The following is a 15040-nucleotide window of genomic DNA, read 5'->3' as shown; positions in this document are numbered from 1 at the left end:
TGGGCGTGGGATAACTGTCATATACTTCTGTTTGAAAATGGGAAACAGAGGAATAGGAGTCACTGGTTCACAGGATTCCGAAACCCACCCAGACACAGGTTAGTAGTACGACAAAGACCTGAGGTGTGGGAATGTTCTTCATGGCTCTTAGCACTGCCCTTGGAGCCATCCTCCCTCATGAGAGGTAGCCCATGTTTGTAGCTGCACAGTTTCCTGGCCTGCACCCTGCCTGTGGAAGCCTCTCTTCATTTCGTACTGATCGATCTCCTTCAGTCCAAGCTGGTAGCATTCCTCCTGACATAATTATCTTTAAAGTTTTGTGGGTCTCCTGTGGATCTTATTGGGCTCGCTTGATTAGGCAAACCATACCCGCAAGTCTCTTTATGATAAGCCCTGCTCTAACCCGGGCTTCTGCTGGGGCTCCTGAGGACAATACCTCTAAACTTCTAAGGAGACCTGTTGTTTAAGCGAATGGATCTCTGGAGCACCACCTTGAATCTTCCTGAGATCTTAACATAAGATTTTATAGTCACACTCTTAGCTTCAGCTTTAGACCTTGCTTTCCCGACAGTGCCCTAGATTTTGTTTTTGCTTGGAAGCCATTCTTAATTTAGCATCATTGGCCTCCTGGTGAAGCAGGGAATTTTTAAATCCAGAAGGCCTGGCTTCTTTTTTATTTCACAGTGTTTCCTTTAGCTTCTGTCTCACATCTTATATTTTACATTTTAAGCAAGAAACCAAGAAGCATCTTCAAAATCTGTCTAGAAATCTCCTTAGCTGGATCACCCAGTTCATTAGGTATATTTTCTAATTTACACATTCCTGGGGGTGATTTTCTATCACTACATACCAAAGATCCTCTTTTCTCGAGTTCCCAATAAGATTTTTCTCACTTTTCTTTAAAGCCTTCACCCATAGCTTCTCAGTGGTCACCATACTTCTACAAAGTTTATTCAGCACTCTCTAGTTTTACTAACTCCTCAAAGTCCACTCAGCTTCCAAGGCCTGATGTCAAACCACTTCCACATTTTGGGTTTTGTTACAGCATTGCCCCAGTTCCAGATGCCAAAACATTTATCAGTTATCTATTGATACATAATAAATCACCCCAAATTTAGTGCCTTAAAGCAATAAACATTTATCATCTCATAGTTTCTGTGGGTCAAGAATTCCGGGATGGCTTACCTGGTAGTTCTGGATTCAGGCCTTTTGTGAGATTGAAATCAAGATGTTGACTGGACGCACAGTAATCTGAAGGTTCGACCGAGGCTGGAGAATTTGTTCCCATATTCACTCTTCTTGCTGTAGGCAGGAGTCTTCAGTTCTTTTTTTTTTTTTTTTTAAGATTATTTATTTATTTATCTGAGAGAAAGAGAGACAGAGTGAGAGAGCATGAGAGGGGAGGTCAGAGGGAGAAGCAGACTTCCATGGAGCTGGGAGCCTGATGTGGGACTCGATCCCAGGACTCCGGGATCATGACCTGAGCCGAAGGCAGTCACTTTAACCAACTGAGCCATCCAGGTGCCCCAGGAGTCTTCAGTTCTTTACTATCTTTTGGCCGGAAGCCTCAGTTTATTCCCCTGTGGGTCTCTCCATAGAGTTGCTTGAGTGTCCTCCAAGATATGATAGCTGGTTTTCTCCCAGAGTGATTGATCTGAGATTGAGGAGGGGGCAGAGATGGAAGTTACAATGTGTTTTTTGACCTATTCTCAGAAGTACACCATTGCTTCCACTTTACTCATTAGAAGTGAGTCACTAAGTTCAGTTTATACTTAAGGAGAGAATGAGGCTCTACCTCTTAAAAGAAGAAATACTGAAGAACTTGTGGACACATTTAAGAATAGCTTAAATGGCGAGGTACCTGGGTGGTTCAGTTGGTTAAACAGCTACCTTTGGCTCAGATCATGATCCCGGTGTCCTGGGATAGAGTCCCGCTTCGGGCTCCCAGCTCCACCGGGCATCTGCTTCTCCCTCTGACCTTCTCTCCTTTCATGCTCTCTCTCATACTCTCTCTCTCTCTCTCAAATAAATAAATAAAAATCTTAAAAAAAAAATAGCTACGGGGCGCCTGGGTGGCTCAGTTGGTTAAGCATTGAGCTCTTGGTTTCGGCTTAGGTCATGATCTCAGGGTCATAAGATCAAGCCCTGCAACGGGCTCTGCACTCATTGCGGAGTCTACTTGTCCCTCTTCCTCTGCTCCTCCCTCCCCTCAAACCCTGCCTCCAAATCAATCAGTCAATCAATCAATCAATCTTTTAAAAAAAGTCACTACAGAAATTATACCACTTTCCTGCTTAGTAACCCTTCAGTGTTTTCCTGTCACACTTAGAATAAAATACAAACTCCTTACTCCAATGCACAGCCTGTCATGGCTGATCCCCGCCCACCTGCGAGGTATTGGTTTTATACTTGTCCTCTTGCCCAGGTTCTTTGACTACTTTTGGCCTTACCTCATTCCTTGAACACCTTCTTCCCCACCCTCTCTCCCTCTCTCTTTCCTTATCACTCTCCTTATCCCTCTCCCCCTCTCTCTCCCTATCCCTCTCCCTATCTCCTTCTCTTCCTGTCTCTATCTCTTAACAGTTATGTCTTCTCCCCAGAATGCCTTGTCTCCTGATGTTTGCCAGCTTGGCTACTTTGTATCATTTAAATATTAGCTTAAATAGCATTTCCTCATAGAAGGAAGATCAACTCATCTGATGTACCTACACAAATCCTTTCTACCATATCATCCTATTTTAATATTTTGCATAGCATTTACATTAATTTTTCTGTTTACCTATTTGCTTGACTGTCATGCCTCCCCTGTCTCCCACTTGAATGAGAGTTTGGGCCTTTCTTGCTTGCTTTCTCTTCATTGCCTAAAGTTTTACTTGGCATATGATAGGTGTGCAACAAATATATCGTATATGACTGCATTATTGTTATCCTGATAGACTGTAAACTGAGTAGGGACAGGATTGTGTTAGTCTTGTTCACTGATACATCTTCAGGACCTGGCATCTAGGAAATATTTAAAAAATTAATAATCTTACAGATGAGGACATTTGGAGAGATTCATTAAATTTCCCTAGGGCATTTAGCTGGTAGTGGCAGAGCCAGGCTCAAACCCAGGCCTTCCTAATTCTAAATTAGTAATACTGTAACATATAAAGTGCCTGGCACATGGTAGTTGCTCAAAGAACCATTCCCTTCTTCTTATCTTAATTCTCTGTTCTGGTCTTTGTTAATGCATGTACATAAATCATTTCATAGTTATATTCAGTGGACATGTCCTATTTAGGATCTATATTTTTCATGTAATAGTCTTTAAATATTTTTCTATGTCAGTATTATTCACGTACTAATTCTCTGGGACATTTTGAAGATTTGTATTTGTTTCAACAATCTTAACTTGTCACCTTTTATGTTCTATTTCAAGGCCTGGAATCAAGTGTTAAAACTCTTGGCATTTAATTTACTTTGGGTCTACAACAACACTTAGAGAAGTGTAACACATAGATGACAATGGACATTTAAAAATGCCTGGCTAATTCAGTAAGCATGTATGGCACACATACTATTTTATACAACCTATACACTGTGCTAGGCAATGGAGTGGAATGCAAAGGGAATACGGTGCTATCTCTACTCTCACAGCAGCTCAAGCCCTATTAGAGGAAACTAGATCTCTAGTACACAATAAGAACTAAGAAGTGCTTTGGTTTTCTGTAGGTTTTTTGTTGTTTTGTTTTGTTTTGTTTTGTTTTAATGTAATGATCCCTCCTTTCCTACTTTTCTCCTGGTCTTTAAATTTGTTGAAATATCTAGAGGGCTTCTGAAACTGTGTGTTCCCGGGAACTGTCATCAGGTAAACTTGGAATTGTTGTGAATAGTAACATTGTCCTAAAAACAAACAAACAGGGGCACCTGGGTGGCTCAGTGGGTTAAAGCCTCTGCCTTCGGCTCAGGTCATGATCCCAGGGTCCTGGGATCGAGCCCCACATCGGGCTCTCCACCCAGCATAGAGGCTGCTTCCTTTCCTCTCTCTCTGTCTGCCTCTCTGCCTACTTGTGATCTCTGTCTGTTAAATAAATAAATAAAATCTTAAAAAAAACATTTAAAACAAACAAACAAACAAACAAACAAACAACATCGTCCTGAGGAGGGATGCAGGATGGATGCTTTGCTGGTTGTCTCTGTTGAAGCATTAAAGGTGTGAATTTAGTCTGTTAGGCCAAAGACTGTTGCTATATGCTGGGCCTAATCTAGTGTGCTGGGCTTAATTTTCTTAGCCTTTGTGATATAGCTTTAAAAGATGCTGAGATAAATTTTAATCAGGTTGCTTTCATCTTTTATTTTTAGATTACCACCCTTATTAATCATAAAGATAATACCAAAAAGTCTGATAAAACTCTGCAAGCAATTCAGCGTGTAGGACAAGCGGTCAACTTGGCAGTCGGAAGATTTGTGAAAGTCGGGGAAGCTATAGCCAATGAAAACTGGGATTTGAAAGAAGAAATAAATATTGCCTGCATTGAAGCTAAACAAGCAGGTATGTGATATTGATGTTAATGCCTATTTATACCAGTTTTATTGTTTTGGATATGATGACAAATTACTGTCTTATTTTGAGTAAAGGTGGGTACCTGTCTTAGGCCTGTGATTACAGATTCTTACAACATTAAAGGCCTGGATTAGCTTCCAGGAATATTGAACTTCTCTTGGCTCAAATCCTAAATCTGACACATTGAATTCTTTCATTGGGTAGGGTACTGTCTTCCATTCTTGCCATTAACCATTGAAATGCCAGAGATATAGGAGAATGTGAGGCATGGACTTTGGCCTCGAGGAGTATATTAGTCTAATTGCCACTGTGTAGAAAATGGAAATAAAAATTAGTATGTTCAGGATTGTATGTTTGAGCCCCACATTAGGTATAGACATTACGTAAAATCTTTTAAAAAATTAGCATATTCCTATACTCATAGCAGACAAATCATAGCGTCTTCAAATTTTGTAATGGCCCATAATTCTCTATAGCTGGTGGCACAAAAGCCCGAGAGAACCTGGGGTGTTTTGATGGATACAAACAGTTCATCTTTGTTGAAGTATAATTTATCCATTTGTTCTTTCAGTAAAGATTTGGTGAGTACTGGCTGTATGCCAGGGTTTCTTCTAGGCCATAGGGATATAGCTGTGTATGTATCAGTCAAATGTCTGCCCTCATAGAACTTGCATTCTAGTAAGGGAGACTATAAACAAATGAATAGATATATAATAGTTATTCATGAAAAACTCAAGCTGAGTAAGGGTTAAGAGATCAATGGAGGTATATTTTAGAGAGGTCAAGTTGTCCCAGTTTTGATGCTGTTGACATTTGGGACCGGATAGTTACTTGCTGCTAATAGTTTGTTGGGGGTGGGGGTGGCCTGTGCTTTATAAAGTGTTTATCAGAATCCCTGGCTTCGGCCTGTTAGACGCTATTAGATTCCCCGCTTCCCCCACTGTGACACCAAAAATGTTTCCAGACATTGCCAAATGTCCTTCATGGAGTCAGAATGGCCCCCAGTTGAGAATTATTGAGGTAGGGGGTCAGGAAGCCGCTCTAAGGAAGTAGCATTGGAGCAGAGTCTGCTCCATTGAGGGTCCCAGCTACATGGAAGACTATCTGGAAGAATGGCATTTCTGGCAAGGAGAAGAGTGAGAACAGGTATGGCCTTCTAGAAGGGCAAAGACAGGAGCTTTGGACTGTGTTCTAAGTATCAAAGCCTAATGGAAGGCTTTATGCAGGTTGGTGACATAATCTCATATTTTAAAAAAGTCACTGGTGGTTCCTATATGAGGAGTAGATATTAGGAGGCATGAGGTTGAAATCAGAGACCAATTAGAAGGTTGTTGCAGGGGTTCAAGTGATGAATGGTGGCGACTTATATAAGGTCATTGCGTTTGAGGTGGTAAAAATCAGGTTGCATTTGGCTTTTTTTTTTTTATATAAGGTAGAGCTAATACAATTTGCTGATAGTTTGGATGTGGGATGTAATAGAAAGAAGAGTCATGGATAACTCCAAGGTTTGAAGTATGAACAGCTAGGGAAATGGTGGCCATTTACTGAGATGGGCAACCCTGAGGGAGGAGCAGGTGTGTTTGGAGGATCATCCTAAGTGAAATAAGGCCAAGGAAATATGGAGGGGCCAACCAGATCGTACGTGGTCCTATATGTTATATGAGTGACTTCAGGTATTACTCTATAGATGACAGATTGAGGAATTTTCAGCCAGATAAGAGACATAGTTTTGTGTTAGAAATCTTTCTTGGTAGGATAGAAGAAATGAACAAACAAGGGTCGATTAGAGAGAGTTGAGGATAAAGGCAGGGAGATTAATATGGAATTTTTTACAATAAACCAGGCTAAGTCAAGGCAATGCCTTAGGGATAATAAAGAACAGGGAGAGTACATGAAATATTCATTAAGATGGTTAAATAGATAGACTTCATTATTGGTTAAAAGCAGGGAGAATTCTGAGTTGACTCTTGAGTCTGTAGCCATTCACTGTGCTAGTGAATAGATTTCAAGTGGGGAAGGAAGGATGGAAGGCTTTATTCTATTCATAATTTATATTTTGCCTACGTTGTAAAGAGGATTTAAAGTAGCTTACAATAAAAGATACATGTTTAATAAATCCATTACAGTGAGAGATAAAAATAAATATCAAAGTCAGAAACTTCGACCAACATTGTTACTCTAATTAAGCAAGAAATTTATCTTTGTACTTCCTGGAAGGCAAGACACAAATGTGGGAAAGAAAGGGTTATATAATTCTCATCATTAGTTGAAAGGAAACAAACCAGCTTGTCAAGTGGAGAGCAGCTTCTTTCCTGGCACTAAATTATTGTGTGGGCGCTTATACAACAGACATTACATAATGCAATGGACAATTCAACAGAAAATGTAGAGATGTTCTACATATTACTGGTTTTTTTTATAGCAGCCCTTAATTAAGGCAAGAGTAGGGGTTTTTGAATGAAAGGGCAAGCTGAGTCCTACTCACCTTATGGGCTTTGTAGGCTGTCACTGTGCTTAGTATAGGGTGAGAAAAGAGGATGTGGTCCACCGACCCACACTCCTGTAGACTGTGGTACTTGGAAGCCATCTGTTGTCATGGACTCCACCTGTTGTCTCTTTTTGAAGTGCCCTTCCCCCTCTTGAGATCTACCTCTTCTGTCACTCTGGTAAGAGAATGAGAATGGCGCCTCCTGGAGTTGTGTAGTATGGAAACCTTATTTTCTCTTAACACGTACAAATCTCAGACTTAACTTGAATCACTCTTGAAATGTTTCTGGCCCGCTCAGCCCATAGTTGATTACTGTCTCCTTTGGACAATTTAATATTTATTTGAGGGAAATAATGTAAAGTAGTAATAAAGAACTAGAACTTCGGAGTCAGACTGCCCAGATTTCAGTCTCAACTCTTCACTTGATAGCAGTGTGATATGGGCAAGCTATTAAAGTGTTTTAAACCTCAGTTTTCTCATCAATAAGATGGGGGTCCTGTTAGTGTTTATAGAAGTGTTTTGATACAATGCATGTATGCATTTGGCACATAGAAAGTATTCAATAAGTATTAGTTATCATTAAAGTTTTGTTTTTGTTTTTGTTTTTTACTTTTCTTTCCTCTGGTGAGGTTTTTCTTTTTTTCTTAAAGATTTTATTTTTAAGTAATCTCTACACACAACATGGGGCTCGAACTTACAACTCTGAGATCAAGACTCATACTCTCCACTGATTGAGCCAGCCAGGGGCTCCTCCTCTGTTGAGTTCTTTCATTGTGTTTTTACATTTTGTTAAATTGAGGTGTAATTGACCTATAATGTTATGTTAGTTTCAGGTGTACAACAAACTGTGACTTTTCTATTTGGATATACAGTTGACCCTTGAACTACAAAGAGGTTAGGGACACCAACCCCTGTATACTTGAAAATCCATGCATAACTTTTGACTCCCCCAAAATTTAACTCCTAATAGTTTACTGTTGAACCAGAAGTCTTAGCATTAACAAACGGTTGATTATCCGAAAATTTGTATGTTGTACATATTACATAATATATTCTTATAATAAAGTAAGCTAGAGAAAAGAAAATGTTATTAAGAAAATTATAAGGAGGGGCGCCTAGGTGGCTCACTGGGTTAAAGCCTCTGCCTTCGGCTAAGGTCATAGTCTCAGGGTCCTGGGATCGAGCCCCGCATCGGGCTCTCTGCTCAGTGGGGAGCCTGCTTCCTCCTCTCTCTCTGCCTGCCTCTCTGCCTACTTGTGATCTCTGTCTGTCAAATAAATAAATTAAATCGTAAAAAAAAAAAAGAAAATTATAAGGAAGAGGAAATACATTTGTAGTAGTAGCCTTGTTTATTGAAAAAAATCTGCATATAAGTGGACCCACAGCGTTCAACCTTACATTGTTGAATGGTCAACTGTATTGTGAAATGATCACCATAGTAAGTCTAGTTAACATCTGTCTTCATACACAGTTAAACATTTTGTGTGTTTGGGCGCCTGGGTGGCTCAGTGGTTAAAGCCTCTGCCTTTGGCTCAGGTCGTGATCTCAGTGTCCTGGGATCGAGTCCCGCATTGGGCTCTCTGCTCAGCAGGGAGCCTGCCTCCTCCTCCTGTCCCTCTCTGCCTGCCTCTCTGCCTACTTGTGATCTGTCTGAAATAAATAAAAAAAAAAAATCTTAAAAAAAATTTTTATGTGTTTAGTAAGAATTTTTTTTTTTAAAGATTTTTATTTATTTATTTGACAGAGAGAGATCACAAGTAGGCAGAGAGGCAGGCAGAGAGAGAGGAAGGGCGGGGGGAAGCAGGCTCCCTGCTGAGCAGAGAGCCCGATGCGGGACTCGATCCCAGGACCCTGAGATCATGACCTGAGCCGAAGGCAGCGGCTTAACCCACTGAGCCACCCAGGCGCCCTTTACTAAGAATTTTTAAGATTTTCTTTCTTAAAAATGCAATATTTAAAAAAAAAACATGTAATAGAGTATTAAGCTATGGTTGCCAAGCTATATATTACATTCCCATGACTTATTTGGTAACTAGAAGTTTGTAATGTTTGACTCCACCCAATTTGTGGCTCCCTTCAGCATTTTTACTTGTCTACTTAGTCCCATATTTTTTATGGGAGCTCAATAAATATTTGCAATATATTGACTGACTTCAGGTTTTCACATTAAGGCACAACAATCTAATTACATACACAAGTTAAAAATGGCAACCACGAAGCTAAAAGGACAGCTTTGTGACTTTTTTAGGGAGCTAATTTCTGAGCAGTCTACACTTTGAACAATTTTATGTTACGGAAGAATTTGACCATGTTAGTGGAACTAACCAAATGTTATCATCCCACGTAGTTAGGAGTTTAATGCCTGGGTTTAGTCAGAAAAAAGAGAAGTTACATAATGCCATATGTTCAGGCTCTTATGTAGCATCTTTAAGGATTGAAAGCTGTAGGAAAAAGTAATATTTTCCAGAGGCCGAGAGGAAATATTTTTATCCTCAAAGCTATTGCACACTGATACTTTTTCTCCTGCCCATTTCTGTGTTCAAGAAGGTTTAACTCTAACCTTTTTTTCCTCTGTTTATTTTGTGATATAAACTGTATTAGTAACCTATTGCTGTGTAACAAATTAACCCAAATCTAGCAACTTAAACCCACAAACATTTATTACCACATGTAGTTTCTGAGGGTCAGAAATCAGGGAGTGGCTTAGCTAGTGGGGTCTGGGTCAGTATCTCACAAGGTTACACTCAAGGTGTCTGTTGGGCCTGTGGTTATCTGAAGGTTGACTGGACTGCAGGATCTGCTTTCCAGTTCACTCTGTTGGTTGTTGGCCAGCTTCACTTCTTTGTTGGTTTTTGGGCAGAGGCCTGAGTTTCTCCCTGTCTATGCCCCTTTGTAGGGATGGCTGCTTACAACGTGGTAGCTCGCTTCCCTGAGAGAGAGAGGGAGCAACCAAGATGGCTATCTTAGTGTCTTTAGAAACCTGTCTTGGAGGTAACATACCATCACTTCTGCCATACCAATCCTTGTATGATATGGGAAGAGACAACACAAGGATGTAGTAAATTCCAGAAGGTGGGCATCATTGGGAGCGATCTTGGATGCTGGTTACCACAGACTTCCTCTATTAGTAGAGTTTCAGTTATTGTCACAATATGTAACCAGTCCATATTTACAGGCTTGTTTTTGAGTTTTCCTTTGTTGTTCAAATTCTTGTCACCTGGAAGTAAATTTATCATCACCCTTTCTATACTCTTCTGATTTTTAAAGCGATTCAGGTTCACAAACTTGAAGACATTTTTTTCATCTCTTTTTCTTATCATTGTCCAGGTGCCAATTTTATATTTTCTTTACCTGATATCTCCCAAATCATCTTTTTTGTATTCCTGTAGCTGCATTCTTGTAAGATCCTCACTGCTTCATATCCACAATTGAAATTCTGCCTGAGTAGTACCCTGATTTTGAGTCTCTCCTTTTTCCAGACTGATCCTAAATCTTGATTTCTTTATGTCACACCCTGTGACCTATCCATTAAAATTCAGGTACTTGTACTCAAGATCCTTAGTTTATGGGCTGATATGTTATTGGATACACACACACACACACACACACATATATACGTATGTATGTATGTATGTATATGTACATATGTATATATACAATATTATATATTGATATAATAATATCGACAAGGGGGCTTTTGTGAGAAAATCTATCCATTGTGCATTGAGGTTTATATAAGATATAAACAGTTAACCTTGAACATTGCAAGATGATGGAAAGTTTATTTTTTTTAATCTTGTTAAGTTAAACAGTATAGTTTGGAAGAAACTACAGACAGGCTTCATTTTTAAGGAGAACAAATATTTGTATTATTTATTGATGGATAATTGCTATTCCAGAAATCAAAGCGTTTTGATAGCCACATTTTGATAGTGAAGAAGAGACTTTTTCTAGAGGGGTTGGGCGTTCATTTGGTAGAACGATTTATGCTGGGCATCGTAAGAAGTGTAAGTTCAAACAGTAAGCCTCAGGGTCAGCCCGTGTCTTGAGTTCTCAGGAAAGATACATCTGTTGTTTTCCCACTCAGAGCCCGGGCTGCTCAACAGATAAACTTGCATATCCCTTTGTCTATGGATGATTTTTCTAGGCCCCCTTATTACTAAGAATGCCTCCCAAGGGCCCGATGCTTGGTCTTCTTTCCATGGGTGTTCATAAAGCCTGAGCCTCTTCAGGCTGTGGAGCTGGGCAGTGACGGCCACCCCCGCCCTGTACATTTCTATCCCTTCACTCCTGGCCACAGTCTTGGCAACTGCTTACTGCCCTGCTTTAGGTTCTTCTTTGATTATTGGGTCTCAGGATTTCTCTTATTTGGTCTTACAGAGAAGGCTTTTTTATTTTAGATCATATAGTTTGCCGTATCACTAGAAGAAAAGTTAAAATGTTTTGCAGACTTGTTGAAGGCAACACATTTCTCCAAGTTCTTAAGAATGTGCCATTGTTTTGTCATTAGAGAACCGCCTACAATAATCCTGTGCTCATCAAGGAGAAGCTGTTTCTTCTTCCTGAAATGAGACCCTAAAGTCAAGTGTCTACCCACTTGAGCACATTCCCTTCAAGAATAGAGAAAACCCTGCATTTTAATTTAAGTGCATCTTATTCCCAGTTTAACTTTGTACCCTCTCCTTTCTTGTTAGGAGAAACAATTGCCGCGCTTACAGATATAAGCAGCTTGAATCATCCAGAATCTGACGGCCAGATCATGATTTTTACAGATAAGACAGGAGTTATAAAGGCTGCAAGATTACTTCTTTCTTCAGTGACAAAAGTGTTGTTGCTGGCAGACCGAGTAGTCATTAAGCAGATAATAACATCACGAAATAAGGTACTTGTCTTTCTGTGTTTCTATGTTATGTCTTTTGGGGTTGTTCAAAAGTGTTTTTTAGGTTAATTACAGGTAATTTGGCAATGCTTGTCAATTTCAATTGTTTATGCCCCCAGTTGTCTATAGTTTAAAAGTGGTATTTCTTCTGCACCTGTAATTCCTAAACAATGTATGCACTGGGTCTATACATTTAGATGTAAATAGTATTTCTTCCCAGAAAATCGTTATCTACTTGTTGAGGCTTATTTGTGAAAGCTTTTCATGTGCACAGATTTGGGAAGAAAAGCCAAGAACTATGACAATGTATGTAGTAGAAACCTGGTTGATAAAAATACCAAATTCCTCAGTACCTTTTTTTTTCCGACTCAGAGGATAATAATTTGTAATCTTAAGGAAAAAAATTCAATCATCTGAAGCCACAGTTATCTACACTACGGAATTCTGTTGCAGCATCCCTAGAGATTATGAATAATCATAAAGCTTGCTGAATAAATTGAAACTCTCCCAGTCTAGAAGTCTTCCAGTCACTCAGCTAATGGTCGTGCTCCCCCATCATCCGGGGAGGCCAGGGCATGGAGAGTCACTTCTTGCCCTGGATAATTCCCTAGGCAAGGAGGAGAATAATCTGCCAGGGAAGGAATTGTCTCATTGGAGTTTGAGGACAGCACTGCCTGATGAGCGCTGAGTCAACTAAAGAGAGTGAGTTTCAAGTGAAAAAGAAATTGGAGAGGTGGATCGGGCAGTGCTGGAGTGATAGGAAAAACCCCTCTCTCTTTAAAAGACAGAGTTTCTGCTCAGTGGTAGCAATCTGCCTTATCTGTGCTAGTCGCCTGGATTTCCTGAGCTGCCAGGGCGGCTTACCATGCCAAACAGCCATCATATCCTCATTTTCAAAAGTAAACACAGGATATCTGTGTTTTCTTTACCTATCTTGGTCTGACAAGAGCTAATCCAGTATTACTATTTTAGAGAAAAATATTTGAAAATATGTTTCACATCTGTTCACTTTACTTTTAGTATCAGGAAAACACCTAACATTGTCTCTTGGCTCTACTATAGGTCTCTCAGGTTGGTTGGTTGGTTGTTTGTTTGTTTTACCCCTGGCTGCCCAGAGCCTCTTGGCAATTAATTTATTCAACACAGACAGTTCCTGACTGATCCGAACTGTTTTCCTGCTCTCGAAGTGACACACCTTCCTTTCCACTCCTCCCTGTGCAGGTGACCTTCTGTCTACTTTCTTGGGAAGAATAGGGTTCCCCCAGTTTTGGTTCACTGAACCTTATGGCTTCCGTGTAATACCTTTATGCCCCCTGCCTTCCTAGTTCTATGAAGATTTGATTACCTCTGTCCTGCACATGTCCACCTTCTCCAGACTTTGCTACACAAATGATCTCTTCTCCTGTATCTCGGGTAGTGTCTTGTACTCTTTCTCCTTTTAATTTTCAAGTAAGCTCAGTTCTCCCCACCGTAAAAACAGATTGTTCCCTAGATGATTCTAACCTTCGGATGTGCTTCTACTTCTCTGGGCTCCTCCTTCCCTGTCTTCCCCTCTGACGACTCCTTCTCAGCTCTCTCCTAGAATTCAGAGTATCTCCTTTTTCCCCTCTATTCAACCTTGACATCTCAGTCTCTTTCATATGTACACCTGACAATCAATTACTCTCTGTTTTGCAGGTTCTTGCAACTATGGAAAGACTAGAGAAAGTGAATAGCTTTCAAGAGTTTGTCCAAATATTCAGTCAATTTGGAAATGAAATGGTGGAGTTTGCACATCTAACTGGAGATAGACAAAACGTATGTGTTTACCACATTTAAACATTTTCAAATACACATATACTTTGTCATTTGGATGGAGGTGTGGTCTTTGTGATCTTCTGGGTTGGTTTATTTGCTTATTAAATTTATAATCTTGGTGTTGAAAACCTTTTATAAAGGAGCTAGTAACTTTACATGACTTTTTTTTTTTTTTACATACATTTACCAGTTAAATATGTTCTCACCACACACACTAGGAGAAGTCATGTTTGCCTTCAGAGCTCAGATCTAATACTTCCTGTTTTATGAAAATACATTTGACTCTTCTATGAGGGCTCAAACGAAAATACATTTGACTCTTCTATGAGGGCTCAAAATAAATTGAGTCATCATATATATATATTCTGTTAGTATTTTATTGTATATCTGTTATGTATTCTGCTGTTATTTATTTCCATCAGTTTTCTCCATTAGAATCAATAATAGTAAGTCAAGCTTTTATTTATTTGCATTAGCTATGTGTTCGGTACTTAATACACAACATCTCATTGATTTTGAAAACATTCCTGTAAGGCAGGTGTTGTTATTACTGTTTCACAGCTGGGTTTCATCTCTGAGGAGATGGAACCTGTGAGGATAATAAACTTTCCCAAGGTCACTCACCTAACAAATTGAACTTTGTTGTGTCTGATTTTGGAGCCTATAGTTTTTAACCTACAGTGTGATATTAGTTCTTTATAGGTCTTTTCCTCAATTTAGACTATAAGCTCCTAAATTTAGGGAGGCAGAAGACCGTATTGTATCTAGCGTTGACTTTTCTTTGTTGTGGTATTCATGCATGAGTTGATCTTGTCAGCAGGTTAGATATGTAATAAGGGACCTCTTAAGTTTTTTGGAACAGTCCTATAGACTATCATGTTGGCCATGAACTTTCCTGGTTGTGGCTGGAATTGGAAGATGGGTATTGGCCTGGTTTTATGGACACCTCTTTTTGTCCTGTGGACTAGCCCTCTAACAGATCTTTTTCGTTCATTTGTTATTACCGTATAATAGATGGTGTTATGTATGGCCTACAACCCACAAATGGGAAGACTGACTAACGCGACTGGTGAAAATCTTGTGTAATTCAAATTTCAGTGTCTGTAGTTTAGTTTTATTGGGACACAGGCATGTTAGCTTGTTTACGGACTGTCTCAGTGTGGCTTTCACACTGCAGTGGCCAAACTAGTTGTTGCAGACTCTCTGACCCAGAAAACCTGAAAACTTCGTTATCTGGCCTTTTGTTGAAAATGGCTGCTGACCTCTGATTCAGATGGCCGTGACCAAATTATTATAAGAGTGTTTAGTTCTAGATTTGATCATGGCACTT

General features: G+C 39.7%; 1 protein-coding gene across 2 annotated transcripts in view; it reads left to right on the top strand.

Moving 5' to 3' along the window:
* Positions 1 to 15040, top strand: part of CTNNAL1 (catenin alpha like 1) — a 63963-nt gene that overhangs the window by 13765 nt on the left and 35158 nt on the right. For both annotated transcript variants that reach the window (XM_032860800.1, XM_032860799.1), the window contains exons 2-4: positions 4345 to 4534; positions 11729 to 11916; positions 13591 to 13710. In XM_032860800.1, the coding sequence (XP_032716691.1) occupies positions 4345 to 4534; positions 11729 to 11916; positions 13591 to 13710 (498 nt within the window). The remainder of the gene's footprint in view (positions 1 to 4344; positions 4535 to 11728; positions 11917 to 13590; positions 13711 to 15040) is intronic.

The sequence above is a fragment of the Lontra canadensis genome, unplaced genomic scaffold, assembly GCF_010015895.1.
Source record: "Lontra canadensis isolate GAN:19392208 unplaced genomic scaffold, GSC_riverotter_1.0 scaffold19, whole genome shotgun sequence".
NCBI classification, from domain to species: Eukaryota; Metazoa; Chordata; class Mammalia; order Carnivora; family Mustelidae; genus Lontra; species Lontra canadensis.
The sequence above is the reverse complement of the archived record's forward strand: the minus strand, read 5'-3'. Positions and strand labels throughout refer to the sequence as shown.